Source organism: Ciconia boyciana, chromosome 6 (assembly GCF_034638445.1).
Source record: "Ciconia boyciana chromosome 6, ASM3463844v1, whole genome shotgun sequence".
In the NCBI taxonomy this organism is placed as follows: domain Eukaryota; kingdom Metazoa; phylum Chordata; class Aves; order Ciconiiformes; family Ciconiidae; genus Ciconia; species Ciconia boyciana.
This window is the reverse complement of record NC_132939.1, coordinates 30,038,453-30,053,335: the sequence shown is the minus strand read 5'-3', so window position 1 is coordinate 30,053,335 and position 14,883 is coordinate 30,038,453. Positions and strand designations below refer to the sequence as shown.

Genomic DNA, 14,883 nt, shown 5'->3' with positions numbered 1-14,883 from the left:
AAGATGCAGTCAGTGACTTTGAGATTAGACAGTAAGAACAAAAAGCTTGTTTCATCATGATTAAAAGTATAAATGTTGTTATGTGTGCAATTACTCCTAAATATTATGAGCTGATAGACATAGTTGAGAAGTAATTAGGTTCACGGAAGAAAGGAAAGTTTGAGCTGAATTAATCTGAGAAAATATTTGGGATAACGGATGGAACAGTGGAGATACTGCTTTAGGCTGCAATTATCTTTGTGTTAATTGGACAGGTCTCAAAATATTTCAATGAACTGTGAGAATGGGAGATATAGACCATAATACCAGTGCATAATAAAATGCCAATTCTTCCTGACATTTTGCTTCTTATTCTCCTGAAAGCAGGATTAAAATATAAGCTTTGAATTCTCAATCTTTTAGTAGCTAGAGTCTCTACACCTTTTTTTTTAATGTTGGCTTACAGGCAAAAAAATGTCAGAGGTAACATAACAGTCAAGAATTGAATATACTGTTAGTTCCACGCTCTATGGTTTGTCTTAACAAGCCAGATTTGCAAAACTCAGTCCTTGGTTTGTTACCACAAAAGAGATTGTGTGTGAAATGTATCAACCTAAAAAAAAAAAACCAACCCTGTCTTGCAAAACTGCATTTACACACAAATATATGTATACGCACAGCTGCTTGGCTTGGAACAGAGTTTCCCCTCACTTCCCCCTCCCCTCACTTTTTTTTTTAATTCCTGTTGTTATAAATGAATTACTGTGAATACATATTCCTAAATGTTCAACTGCAAAGTTGTTCTTCGTGCTGCTAGCTTATTATTAATACACAGCACATGATGTTTTATAACCTTTGCCACTGGATTCCATTCTGCTGGGGTCAGATACGGTGTCACTTTTCAACAACATAGTGGCTGTCTTGAAATTAATAGGGGGAAGTTAAAGGCAAGATTAGAATCAGAGCTCTTTTCCAGCCAAGTCTACTTAAGTTGAAAAAGCAGCCTCTCTCCTCAGAGAGGGCGTCTCTTCTACATCAACACAGCACTGCAGTCTAACTCTGAAACTGCCTGTTTCATAGCTATGAAAATAAACAGAGTAATTGTAAAATGGTGGGGTTGGTTTGTGCTCAACGTGCTCAGGCATAATTAGCCATGGAATGCACACCTGCCCACAGACAAATTGATGGCATGGTCCTTGCTCACCCAGGAAAATATTATGAGGGGGTATATGGAGGAATGCACATGGTTTTAAAACCTACCAGACTTCAAAAATTAATTTCAAGTAAAGTCTTTGAGAACTGGTTCAGGTAGTTTTCTTCTCTCCTTGTCCTCTTGGCTGCCTGGTAGTATGCATACGCACAGTGCTTGCAATGGCTGTTATTCAAAGCTGCATCTTCTACAAAGGTGTTGGCAAGTGATAAATACTGATGAGCAGGTGAATTGATTGTTCTTCCCTAGACACATTTTAATTCAAGAAACACTGTGTAATGGGGTGGAAGTGGGTATATTTCAGTGGAATCTACAGATAAGAGGTTTGTGATTGTAAACCTCTTCCCTCCACACTCTGAGGTGGATACACACCAAGGTCCAAGCTTCATGGCTATATTTGATTTCTATAATCACTCCTTCACCCCAAAAAACTCCTCCACTCCACTTTGAGCATTCAGTCAGACTTTGCACCTCTGACCCATCTTTGTGTACAGAAAACAGATTTATAATGGAATTACCTGACTACATTATCTGGTATAAAAATCTCCATAGCTTTTATTTTTGGTCTGTCATTTTACTCTTTATGCTTTCCAGAATTTGGAGAATGAGATAAGCAGTCGAGATGCTTTGACCAAAGCAGTGCTCAGTACAGGGCAGAAACTGGTAAGGGGAGGCCACTCAGCCTCTCGCAAGATTATGGAGCATCTGAAGGAGCTTGAGACTTCTGTAGAAACCCTGAAGTCAGAGGCTCAAGAGAGGAGACAGCGCCTCATGCAGTCATATGAGGCCCATCTGTTCCTGAATGAGGTAAAGATGGTTCATGAGAGATTTATTTTGGTCTTTCGTTGCTTAAAAGAACTGATACCTTTATTGTTGAATGGATGCAAGTGCTGAGACAGGTGCAGAATTCATACTGTCCTGATTTTTCACATCTGGTAAATATGGATACAGTGGGGAAATAACAGTTACTTTTCCAAGTAACTGCAGTGAGGGATAAACATGTAACCTTAATTACTGGGTTCTGGGTACACATTTTTTTGAATAGTGTCTGCTACATTGCATTACAGGAAGGCACCTAAGCTGCTCTCTCTTTTCACTGATGTCTCTCTTTGGGCACCACTGCTTTCCAGTTTTCTTTGTCTTAACCTAAATCACAGCTGTATTCAGGCTTATCCCTGTATTTTATACAGCTACTGGAGGTGGAGGCATGGCTGGCAGAGAGGAGCTTCATTCTGGAGACCTCTGATTATGGGAAGAACGAAGAATCCACACAAGCTTTACTTCGTAAACTTGAAGCTACCAAGTTGGACATGGATGGTTTCAGGCCCCGGATTGAGAAAGTACAGGAGACAGGTGCCAGCTTAATAAACAAAGACAGCCCAGAGAGGTAGGAAAGTGAAAACACTTCTGCTCCAGGTCTAACAGAAATGCCTAGAGAAGGCAAATACAGAAAAGTTCAACCTTCAGTAGCTGCTTGATGGCTCGTTCAGAAATAAGACTTCAGGGGACATCAATCCCTCCTTCACCACCATCACACACACTCAACCCCCAAAAAGCTCGATGATTGTTTTAATGTTTTCATGACTTTTTTTTTAATAACAGGCCACTTAGTGCAGATCAGCTTCTTTGTCCATTGTCTATTCCCAGGAACTGCCATCTAGTTCTCATTTAGCATAAAGGTTCAAAAAACACTGTGCTTGGGAAAGGAAATGGACATTCTTGACAGTTCACTGTTTTTCATTGCCAGTTTGCTTTTATATCTGGGGAGGAGGAAGTGAAAAGAGCAGCCATTCATATAACATACTTTAATTTCCTGAACTAGCTGGTTTTAACAGCGTGGTGTAACTCACTCCATGATGTTATCTGGTTTCTTCTGTATTTTGAAGGTGTTGCAAATTCAACCTGTCAGAAAAGGCAATGTTCAAAAAGAACAGTAAAACAAAGACATACCTTCTGATTCTTGTTCTTTGCAGTCCAGCCATACTTTCAAAGCTCCAAGGGATCCTAGCAGACTATCAGTCTCTCCTACAGAAGGCTGAGACCCAGAGAAAACGCCTGCAAGAACAATTCCAGCTCTATCAGTTTGAAAGAGAATTCCAGCTGGTAGATGCATGGCTTTCCAGTAAACAGTCTGTAGCAGAGTCCGATGACTACGGGCAGGACTTAGATGATGTTGAGGTAAAAGAAAATAAAAGGTATTGTATGTACTGTGTGGCAAAGCAGGAATATATTTGCTGCAATTTTTGTGTAGCTGCTGACAGTGAAGCATGTTACAGTGACAAAAACTAAGCAAACCAGTTCTCTCTACAGCAAGAACTCAGACTGGTTTCTGTCTGCTTATACAAGGCTCTCTGAGGTAGCATCTTCCAACAGAAAAAGTAGGTGCATCAGCAGGTTAGCTTTTTCTTGGGATAAGTGAGATCAGCACACTTGACTGCTGGCCCTGATTATAAATTTGACAGGGCCTAAAAAATTTGACATGACCAGGGCCATGGTGTTGTAGCAATTTCAGTGGAAAACACTGGGATGCAGCATTCACACAGCGTTCACAATGCAAGATTTCAAGGATAAATTTCTCCTCAGGGCACACAGTGCAGAGTGTCATAGTGTCCACTCCCCAACACGGGCTGCATATGTGGACAGGTTATGTTTCTCAGCTTTTGATCTGGGTAGCATCTGTTTGTCAGGATGTAGGTGATTTTTTTTCTCTGTGACGTAAGATGTTAAATGATCAAGACAACAGATGCCTTCTTCTGACTCCAGATCATCCGGGTTTATCAAGTGATTTGCACTTGTAGGCTGCAACAGATAGCTTTTGTGTTACACAGTACAGAGAAAGTGATTCCTTCTGCTTCTCTCATAGAGGTAGGCAGAAATTCTTATATCTAAGTCTGTGTCCCCATTTATCCCACAGGTGCTGGAGAAAAAGTTTAAAGATTTTGTAAATGAGGTGAAACCTCTGGGACATTCCAAAGTTGTCTCCTTAAATGAGTTAGCATCTAAACTAGAGAAGGAGGGCCACAGCAAGATGGACATCATCCAGAAGAGAACAAAGCAAATCAATGAGATGTGGGAGAAACTATGCCATGCCATCCAGGCAAGGACAGAGGTAGGAAATACATGAAAAACTGGGGCATTGAATTCCATGCAGTTTCCCATGTCCTTCTCTCTTTCTCAAACCGGTGCATTGCTCGTGTTGAAACACAAGGTTTATAAGAGCAATGGGTGTATTCTGTTCTATTCTTTCTTGATCCATTTCCCTTTATAGCCACTGCTTACCCTACTGTTCCTGGCAAGGCTTATACTTGAAAGATACTTATCAGCCTAGAGTAATTCAGTTTTCCTTAATTCACTGCTAGCTCTGGTTTCTTGAAAAACTAAGCCAATCTGACGGTTTACCACCACTAACAGGAGGCCAGCTCTGGCACTCCTTGGACTCTTTATTGAACTATTTCAGTTTATTAAACAAGATGAAAACTATCCAGATTTTTTTGCTGAGTTAGTTACTTGAAGTCAAAGAAGGGGTATGGGAGAGAAGGTGATAGAGGACACAGAGCCAAAACCCCTACCTTTTGGCAGCAGTTAGCTGTTAAATCAGCTCACCCCCTCTCATGAAACTGCAGTCACAGATGTATTTGGAAAAGCAGAGAGGACACATAGAACTCAACATTTTTGTTTGCTTTAAGGAGAATGTAAAATGTCAGATGTCCTCAACTCTTTTTTTCACTACCATTACATACACATTTTGCTTATGAAGTAGCTCGAGTGCAGTATTGTCTGTTAGCAGCGATAAATGCATGACAATTGTTAATATATAGTTTGAATGTAAAATAGTATTAGAACATTTTTTAATCCTCTCATTTCAGAAAACCTAATTTTCACTTAACCCCTCTTATTTTCACTGTTTGCAGTGTAGGCCTCTATTCCAAGCAAGTTTTTTAGGACACGTCCTGTGGTTGAGAGAGCTACCTTTAGAGGGCAATTCATGCTTTACGTCTTGATCGTTCATCTTACGTAGGGATAAACTGCTCTTTGGAGACATCTGTTTCTTTCCATTGACAAAGAGAACTTGGGGAAATTAGGTTAGCTTGAACACCTCACTTTCAGGTGACTTAATTGGGAAGGTGTTTCACTCCCGCTCTTGTTCAGTCTGTACTGCATTAGGACATATTAGGTTTGCCCCTTTTTGTGCTGCAGACATGATATATAGTATTACCATTAAATTGTTTCCTTATTCCAGAATCTAAGAGCAGCCCAGCAAGTTCACCAGTATGATCATGATGTGGATGAAGTAAAGGGCTGGATGCAGGAGAAAGAGGCAGTGGTGGATATAGAAGATTATGGATATGATCTTCCAGGTGTACAGACACTTCTCAGCCAGCTTGAGGGAGTAGGGGTAAGGCGATGTGTCACGAAGCAGTGGCAGAAAAGCATAAATGGCAAAAAAAGAAGAGAGACTGATGCTTGATTTGAAATCGTTTCAAGTGCCTTGTTTGCAGGCCAAGAAAAAATAAATTTATTACCCTGAAATATTCTTTGTGCTTCACAGAAGGGGGGCCTTTTTCTCCTGTTTTTAACATTGTGATATTATATTATTAATGCTTTTGCTTCTAAGGATGAGCTTCTCTTCTAAAATCTATTCCAAATTGTTATTATGATTGCAAAGGTGTCATCTGAACTACAAGAGACTTCAGATCCACACTTATCAAAATAATCAGTGTGTTACATCTAAAGAAGCTTCTTTGGTGTTTGTTGATGAATGTTAAAAGGCATTAGGAGGAAACTGAGAGGAAGAGTCTTGATAAAGTCATATTTCCAGCCTCTGTGCAGCCAGTGGCTAGAAAAGATACGCACCATCTTTAAAAATCTACTTTTGATAGATATAAGTAGTGACTTGGTCTTACAATCCATTCTGTCTTCTGTTCCAGAGAGATCTAGGAGCCATCATGAAAGAGCTGGAACGGATTCGGGGAGAGGCTTGGCACCTCAGCCGCACATACCCTCAAGTCAAGGAAAACATCATGGAGAGACTCACAGATGTGGATGAGTGCTGGGAAAACCTGGACAAGAAGTTTCTGGAGAGGAAGGCAAGACTGAGCCAGGCAGAACAAGTCCAGCTCTACTTCAATGACTGCAGGGAGCTGATGTATGTGTTGGCCCCTTGAGTTTGGCAGCAGGCCTTATTTCTTGTCTTTCCCATATAGGATTTTCTAAATTACACCTGTCAGTTAGTTGACTCCTGTCCCAGGTGTTCCGCAGCTTGCTTGCAAATCTCTTTGAATAATAATACACGACATCTCAACAACACTTCACAGAATTTACCACACATCAGAGGTGGCCATGACACTCCACTCCAGCACAGTGTGCATGACAAACCCACATTTTTAGACTATTTCCTAGACGGTCTTGGAGAATTCAGTCACTCTGGATAGATTTGGTAGTCTCACAATTCCAATTGAAAATACTGTTGATTCTGTAGGAAGATGGGGGAGTCTCTGTTAGGTAGTAAAGTAATTTGTACACCTGTACAGACACCAGTGCCCATTTTTCTCAGAGTCAAAGCAACTATATTAAAGATAACCTTCTAGACTAAGTTAGTGCTTGCTTAAGTGCTGAAAGTGTTTTGCACACATCTATTTAATGCCATTGCCTATATGCACACACTCTTCCGTCCATTCTTATTATGGGTCAGTTTTTTGCAAGAATTCAATTGATGGGAAATTCCATGATTTTTTTTTTCCTCTTTTAATATGAATTAGAACAAAATGCTGAATGTTTAAAGCATCTACAAAACATACTTTTAAAAAAAGATATGTTGAGGTAAATATCTCATTTTATTTAAATCAATCATGCCAAAGTATCTATAAGCAGAGGTCTAATGTAAAAATTGAAATAAATAATGGAAATATGCTATACTCAAAGTGGCAGACCAACATTAAAATATTATATTTTATCATTTTAATGTCATTTTCATCAAAATTGATACATTTTTGATGGAAATTGTGTTTTTTAAACAGGATGCCTCACAGAAGAAATATGGACATTTTTAGTTCAGTGTACTTAATGAAAGAGTTAATCCATGACAGGAGTAGAAATACAAAGACAGTGAAGTGGTTACCACTGACTATTGAACATATACTATGCTAAGGGATAGATCCTGAGCTCAGGTAAATCAAGATGCGTTGATTTGTGCCAGTTGAGGTTCATGGAGTAGAAAATCTTCCTTAAAAAGTATCTATCAATGTGCTTCTTTGCATGAGTGCTCTGTATGCATATGAAGTACTTTCATGCATGTTGATAAGGTTAGAGGGACATCTGAAAGTCTCTGTGTCCCTGTACCATGTATAAAAGTATTGCGAATGTGTACAGCCTAGGCAGCTGCAGTTACAGTTCTTTCTGAGGATTTGAACGCACAGTGCTTCAGTATGTATAGACGCTGCAGCTGCCTTTCTAACAGGCTATGTATTGAAACAGTACTGGGAATATTGTATCAGGTTATAAAAATCCAGAGCTGCATAAGTGAACCTTCATCAGTGTATTTGTATATTCATATCTTCCATGAGCAAATAAAAGTCTGTATACATGTGTCCACAACCACGGAATGCGTGCATTCCTGAGTATCCAACAGACTCAAGTTCCTTCTGTTTTTACCCTTTTGACTCTGTTCTGTAGGGCCTGGGCCAATGAGATGCATGCACTAGTGATATCTGAGGAACTGGCAAATGACGTCCTGGGAGCTGAACTGCTTATCAAGCGTCATGAGGAATACAAGCGGGAGATAGAGAAGCAGTGGCTAAAATATGAAGAAATGCAGCGGGCAGGAGGGGACCTGATGAAGAATGGACATTTCATGTCTGTGGAGGTGTGTTGATGAGTTAAATATTTTACAAACAAGAGTGAACAAAGAAGACATTAAATAGGCAGGAGTTGCAGCTTTGTCTCTTTCAAAACAGAAGAACTAAACAGGACAATCAGGTTCTCTACTATTAAAAGCTGCAGACTTCATGTGACATGTAGAAAAGTAAAACACCTTTTAAAGTTCTTACTCCTCTAAAAATTTATTTTGAAGCTGACCATAGAAGAATAGTCACTGGATTGATTATGGCTATGTGGGGAGGTAGGAAGGTATTGCTATTCCACAGAAAAGATATGCCACATAAATGAGATTTTAGCATTTAACTACACAAGACCCAGGATAAAATACATCACAATGCAATCAGCTGTAGGATGGAGTGATGTCCCTGAGTACACCAGAAGATATGTAATTCTTCAGAAATGTAACAGAGCCAAAGGGGGAAGAATGTTAAAATTTCTGTTATCCTGTTATCTATGTACCTTTAGACTTTGACCTTTGCAGTGTTCCCAAGCTTGTCTTGATACTGTCAGTAGATACACAGATCACACTGTCAAAAACATCTTCAAAATTTGTGCAAGATTACAATACTTCTGTTATAGAAAGAATTAGAGAACTTTCCACAGTTTAAGGCTCTCCATTGTTGCCTTGCCATAAACTGATGTATTTGTTGAATATTGTGGTTCTCACTAGTTCTATAATACAAATTGCCTGGGTATAAAGTTTCATCATGGGAAAGCATACAGCAGAACATTGGTCATACAGTATATGGAATATGCATACAATTATAATATATAGCTATACAACATACAGGCTAAATGAATTCAAGTAAGAAAAATGAGGACTCAGACATCCTTTCTAAACTATGTTAACACCGCAAAGTTATCTAGAGGTCATCTTCTGGATCATGAGGGCAGATTACATGCTAGTTGGCTGTCACATGAAAGTCTGATTGGATTTTTCACTTCCTCGCATTGCAAATGTTATTTTTCTAGATTGAAGAAAAACTGTTAGAGCTGTCAGAGCTGATGAAGAAGGTAAAGGAGAGCTGGGACATGAGGAAAGAGTTATATGAAGAAAACTGGGAGATTCAATTGCTCCGCAGAGAGCTAGAACAAGCAGAAGCATGGCTGGCTGCCAAGGAGAGCTTTCTTTCAGATCCTAGCTATGGGGTGAGTAACGACAGTGCAACACTATTGAAATATCTCTTAGCATATACAGAGTGCTTGGAGCATGTATCGGCTCAGGCCTGAAGTTAATCACAATCTAAACAGTAATGCACCCTTGAGATTACAGGCAGGAGCTCTGTCCTCTTACAGAAGTGAGCCCAGGACAGTTGCTGCATTTTACGTGGTGATGGGCTCCAGGAGATGGTGGCTTCCAGGGGGTGGTAGAAGACTGGGGAGAATTCCTGACCCTTTTTTTCACACAGTAAGATAATTTGCAGTGGGTTCAACCTTCCCTGTCATGCTGAGAACCTGTTTCGAAAGGAAAAAGGGTTTTTCCCCACTTTGTGTTGGGTGGTAGAATGTTTTGCACAGATGGCTGGATAGATAGCTTGTAAATTCCTATTTAAACATCAGCATGCATAGGTTTGGGGTTTTGTCATTGTTGACTGTCTTCTGATGGTTTATAAGATGGGAAAACAATGTCATAAACTCAGGTATCGAAAATTAGGCAGAGAGCAAGACAGAGGTTTAAGATGCATGTGTTGTAGGGCAGGAATAAACTCTGTGTCTAGCACAAGCTGGAATCCAAGTACTTAATCTGTATGTAAACAGTTATAGTTGGAAGCTTCAGCTTCCAATCGTACCCTACGGCTTCACAGAAAAAAAGAAGGTTGTTGTTTCAGCTCTTTTTTTAATGTACAGCAGACAGACTGCAAGCTACAGACCTTTTTTTTAAGTGTAAATTAAGATTTTTCACACACTACTAGGGGTTTAGACATTCAATTACAAAACTTTCAGAATCATCATTTGGATGAATAGAATGGGTAAATCTGAAAATCTTAGGCATAATCTCTTCCAATGGACTTGATTTTGGACTTCTGTATCTGATAATTTTTCCATTCAGGATTCAGTGTCTGAAGTAGAGGAATTACTGAAGAAACACCATGATTTTGAGAAGATGCTTGCAGCTCAGGAGGAGAAATTCGCTCAGCTCAGCAGGAAAACTAAGGTGAGAAGTAGAAGGTTGATGAGCTGTGTATGAGACAGGATAATGTGGGTCCTTGAATGTTTGGGGCTCAGTCACTCCATGTAAGAATGAACTCTGTGCTGAGATGGAGTAAATGAGTGACCAAAGCTGAGATGTTGCAGATAGAGCAGCTTAGAACGAGACCTCTGTGTGGATCAAAGGAGTCCAACTAGCTTGCAAAAGCTCTAGGGGAGAATTGGAAGCTTTCTTCTGCCAGGAGCAGCAAAAAGGGTGTGTCATGCGCATTGCTGTGTGAGAAACAGGGTGATCCCTCATTACACAGATGGAGAGATTTTGATTCATTCGGGATTTCAGTAGGGAGGTGCAGCCACCTGACAGTCCTGGAGGATAGCAAAGGGCTGAAAATAAAGGGAGACCAAGGCAGAGATAGGCCTTTTTCCTTCTGGCATCAGAGTTCTACAATGGATTGTATTAGGCACCAAAAATATTCAGTCAGCCTCCCAGATCCTGTTTCAATGGTTTTTAAAATTATTTTCCTGAAATAACCAGCAAAATGTAGCTTTTATGTTTGACATTAGGCTAAAAATTAGCTTAGCTGAGTCTGCCTTTTGTTCAGTGATTTGCAAATTGGCTAAATGAAGGGACGGAGGTCCTCCACTTTAAAATTTTCCATGAGAACACCCCTGGATACTCACTGTTGCTACAGCAAACTTAAAGAGGCTGTGCCACAGAGGAGAAGCATAGTTTCTGTAGAGCTTATTAAAGTCTCAGCCTCTAGAGAACTTAGCAAGGGCAGGATTCACTGTATTTGAGAATAACTGCCATCCGTATTTATGGTTTGGGCAACAAAATAATGCTCAGCACATAGCAATTAGGTTCAGTTCTAACTCTAAGAATGCCAATGGAGGTACAGGCCTTAAAATTCAATGCCAGGAGAGAGTGTATTTGAAAAACAATTCCTGCTTAAAAGAAAAAAAATCTTAGGTAAGTACCCATGAATGTAATGAAGGTAATTTTTAAAAATGTGATACTTGTGTCCTACAGAGGGAGATGAACCTTCTGAAACAAGTGGACACAGAAGAGAGAGAGCAGAAGGATAAAGGCAAAATTGTACGGGTTCACTCTCTGAAAAGAAAAACATCTGACAAAAGGAATACACTGCCAAAACTGACAGAGATAAAGACCACAACGCCACTGCCATCTGCGCCCTTAGGCAGCCTGTCCTGGAGGGCCCCACTTGAAACTGTTTTCTCCCCTGTTGAAAAGTCTCCATCGACATGCCAACAATTCATTGCTGGGGAAGTCCCAGAAGTGCTGAGCAGCAACAAAACAGAAATGAAAGCTGAGCGGAAGCTCAGTGAGATTATCACTTCACCTACACTGAAGATGGCGGGTCCACAAGCTACATCTTTGGAAAGTCACAGTTCTTTAAGCTCTCCTTTATTTCCTACTCCCATAAGCCAGCAATGCAGCAGCAGTTTGTCAGAATCATATGCCACAGGCCTTTTATCATCTCAGGAAAAAAGTGCTAGAGGCTCCTCTTTCTCCAACCTGCAGACAAAACTAATGGCAACTCCACCCGAGCCTGGCCAAAGGTCACTAGATAAATCACCAAACTTACTGCTGTCTAACTCCTCTTCAGAGAGACTAGAGAATACATCTTTGGTAAGTCCCAGGGCTTCCTGGCTCTCTCCTCACAAAATTGCTATCCTGTGCTAGTTAAAGTAAGGAAATATAGGAAGTTCTGTATGAAAGTCACAAAGAGCCCTATACCGTGGGTATTTCAGTGGATGCACTCATGGATCCAAACAGCAAGAGGCATTTTATGTGCCTTTGCATTTGATACACTTTCCAAAAAGATTGTTGACTTAAGCAGCTAGATATAGCTTAAAAGCATTTTTAATTTGCTCAGCTTTATAGCCTAGGTCTTGACAACTGTATTGGTTTCTGTTTTTCTTTCCCAAACTAGAGGTTATTCGTGCTGCTGAATACTCAGTAGAGCACTTAACAAGAGCCAGGAGATGCTGTCTCACAAAGAGGCAAGACGGCTGACTTACCCGTACCCTCTATGTGAGGAAGTGGTGGTGCTTAGTGTCCACTGAGTTTAGAAGCCAGAGAGAGGCAGGACTTAGTGGCGCCCTTGCGAAAGAGCTGACCTGGTGCAAGACTAGAACCAGCAACTCCTGTTTGCTCACCCTGGCAGGAAATGCACTGTTAACTCATGAATGGGTAAAAATTGTTCCCTTCCCCTCTTGCACTTTAAGAGGAATGTGTTTGTCACATACCCAAGTGTGCCACTACAACACTATACATTGGTGTAACTCAGTATTACTGCAGGGGTGGTATGAATAACGTTAGCAATTTAAGTTGTAAATTGTATTTAATAATATAAAAATAATATTAATTAATTAATACACCATGATAGAGCAAATTCCATGAGCAAATTGTTCTACAAGGACATGAATTCTCTTCATTTAGGTAGTATATCAGAGATGTGACTGCAACCTAGAGAGGATTTCTAGCTGTGCTGTGAATGTAAAGGCTAGACACAGTAGAGATCAGTTCCTCTGTGTGGAATTTATCTAGAAAGACCTTCTGAAATTATAACATATGTTCAAGGGCCATTTTAAAGTTAAACAGCAATGTTCTTGTGTGTCTCAGGTTTCTGCAAGTCTCCAGCACATGGAGGGATTCCTAGAAAAGAGAGACCAGCTCCTTCCAGGAAGAGAACAGGTAGAAACCAATGCCATCAATCTGGGTTGATTCATCTTTCCTTAAGTTATAGTCAATATCTGGTCTAACTTCTTCAGGATAAACTCTTGCTGAAGAGGAGCTCAGGGCTGTGGGTTTAATTCAGTTACCACTAAAATGCATGAAGAAGTGTCCACTGCTTTTGGCAGTACCTGATCAAGTCCTTAAGAGAAAGCGACAATGGAATTTTTGCCTGTCATGAGAATCATGCAGAACAGGATCTGTCTACATTTAATGGATTTATGAACCAAAGCCTAGGCTGTATGAACATGTTAATTATGTTCCCCTAATTATACATATAGGTTTCAATATATCAACTGAATTGGAAAAAAAAAAAAAATCAATATTTTAAAAATATATAAAAATACAAGCTTGTATCAGCATGTGATGGTTTGTTGGCAGAGGAAGCTCTCAATCCCATGCTCCCAGTGCTGGTAATTTCTAACTGTGCTAGAAGAGAATTAAAGTTTCTGTTCATCTTTGAAGAAGTGGTTTGTTTAATCCAAGGCTGAATGAAACTGAAATATAAATTCTCATTCTGGGAAAGGATATCACTTCCGGTCAGTAGGCTAATGATCATAACAGGGCAGGAAATTTTCTAATATTCACCACCAATCTGTAGACCAATCTGTGTTTGCTGAGGTATTGCATGTAAACAAGTTGTCTTGGATTCTTTGTCCCATATAATATTTCCTCTGAAACTTTTAACTTGAAAAACCTCTAAAAAATTGAATCTGGTATGGACTCCATCTTCTGGAAGAGAAATTTAGTTTTTCCTCTCTTCTGGATACACTGAATTTAGTCTGCTGTGATACCAAACTTCCATCTTACCAAACAAGAAAAACTATGGCTTATCTTCCTCAGGACTTTTTCCCTCCTTTTCTCTGAATGACCAAATTGTCAACTTTGATTCACTGGCATAACAAAATAAGAATATACACAAGTAATAGGATCCTTCATCCAGAAGGGTCTCACAGCACTAGGCTAACCTTTCACTGGTACATAGTTGGGGTAGGAAATAGCAGCTGCTTTTGCACAGTGTTGAGTAGCATTCCACTGGGGTTAGTTTAGGAAATGAAGAAGAATTCAGCAGCCACGTTAGACTGAAACCACACACTTAACAAAACTAGACTGTGACCAGCAGGCAAGGGCCAGCATTCCAGCTGGGGAAAAAGTGGAACTCCTAGTGGCCAAAAAGAGATGTAACTTTGATTACCTACCTTCTCTCAAAGATGTTGCTGACCACAACATGATGTAGAGCTTGCTTGCACCATGTTATATCGTTTGTTCAGCCATGACTCACAGAGAGACCCTTCCTGAATCACCCACACCAGAAACTACAGCAGGTTCTGTTTTTCTAGGAGATAATAACGACTGAGAGAGCTTCTGTGATCATAATCTGGGCAGCTCCTGGCTTCCTGTGGAAGCTGCACATGAAAGATTTCACTACTCCAATAAAATATATAGCTAATAATTGGATTTTATTACAATTTCTGTTCATGTAGCCAGGCTCAAGGTCTTGGAAATCCTTCTACATAAAACTTGATGGATTAAAGCTTGATTTCTATAATGATGAAAAGGAAGCATCTAAGGTAATTTGGTTTTTGAATCTTTCTAGTAACCTCTGTGTTTACCTATCTAAATACGCATTTTAAAGAAAATAGAGTAACATTTGGTTTGCTTTGGAACTGGGGTAATCAGTTCTCTTTCAAATGTCAGCTGAGTAAAAATTGAACAATTGTTCAACGGATACCAACTATAAGACAGAATAATAAGCTTTCAGAAATTTTCAAACATATTCCTTAAAAGAAGTATCTTATTCAAGAATTGCCTTCAAGGTATAATGCAATAGTCCATTGTTCCTCTGTGGTTCTTCCTATTCAGTGATCCTAGTTATAAAGCAGAAAAAGATAGTATGGGTGTGTAGTCAGCC

At 39.8% G+C, this 14,883-nt stretch overlaps 2 protein-coding genes across 3 annotated transcripts in view; one reads left to right on the top strand and one right to left on the bottom strand.

The window, feature by feature from the left end:
- LOC140652712 (cytosolic phospholipase A2 beta-like) overlaps window positions 1-14,883 on the bottom strand; it is a 118,584-nt gene that overhangs the window by 33,298 nt on the left and 70,403 nt on the right. The gene's annotated exons all lie outside the window — the stretch shown is intronic.
- Window positions 1-14,883, top strand: part of SPTBN5 (spectrin beta, non-erythrocytic 5) — a 98,853-nt gene that overhangs the window by 81,848 nt on the left and 2,122 nt on the right. Inside the window, 12 exon segments of the mRNA XM_072863879.1 lie at window positions 1,784-1,996; window positions 2,380-2,576; window positions 3,163-3,367; window positions 4,104-4,298; window positions 5,430-5,585; window positions 6,118-6,335; window positions 7,862-8,051; window positions 9,038-9,214; window positions 10,116-10,220; window positions 11,244-11,864; window positions 12,861-12,932; window positions 14,456-14,542. Coding sequence (XP_072719980.1) covers window positions 1,784-1,996; window positions 2,380-2,576; window positions 3,163-3,367; window positions 4,104-4,298; window positions 5,430-5,585; window positions 6,118-6,335; window positions 7,862-8,051; window positions 9,038-9,214; window positions 10,116-10,220; window positions 11,244-11,864; window positions 12,861-12,932; window positions 14,456-14,542 — 2,436 coding nt within the window.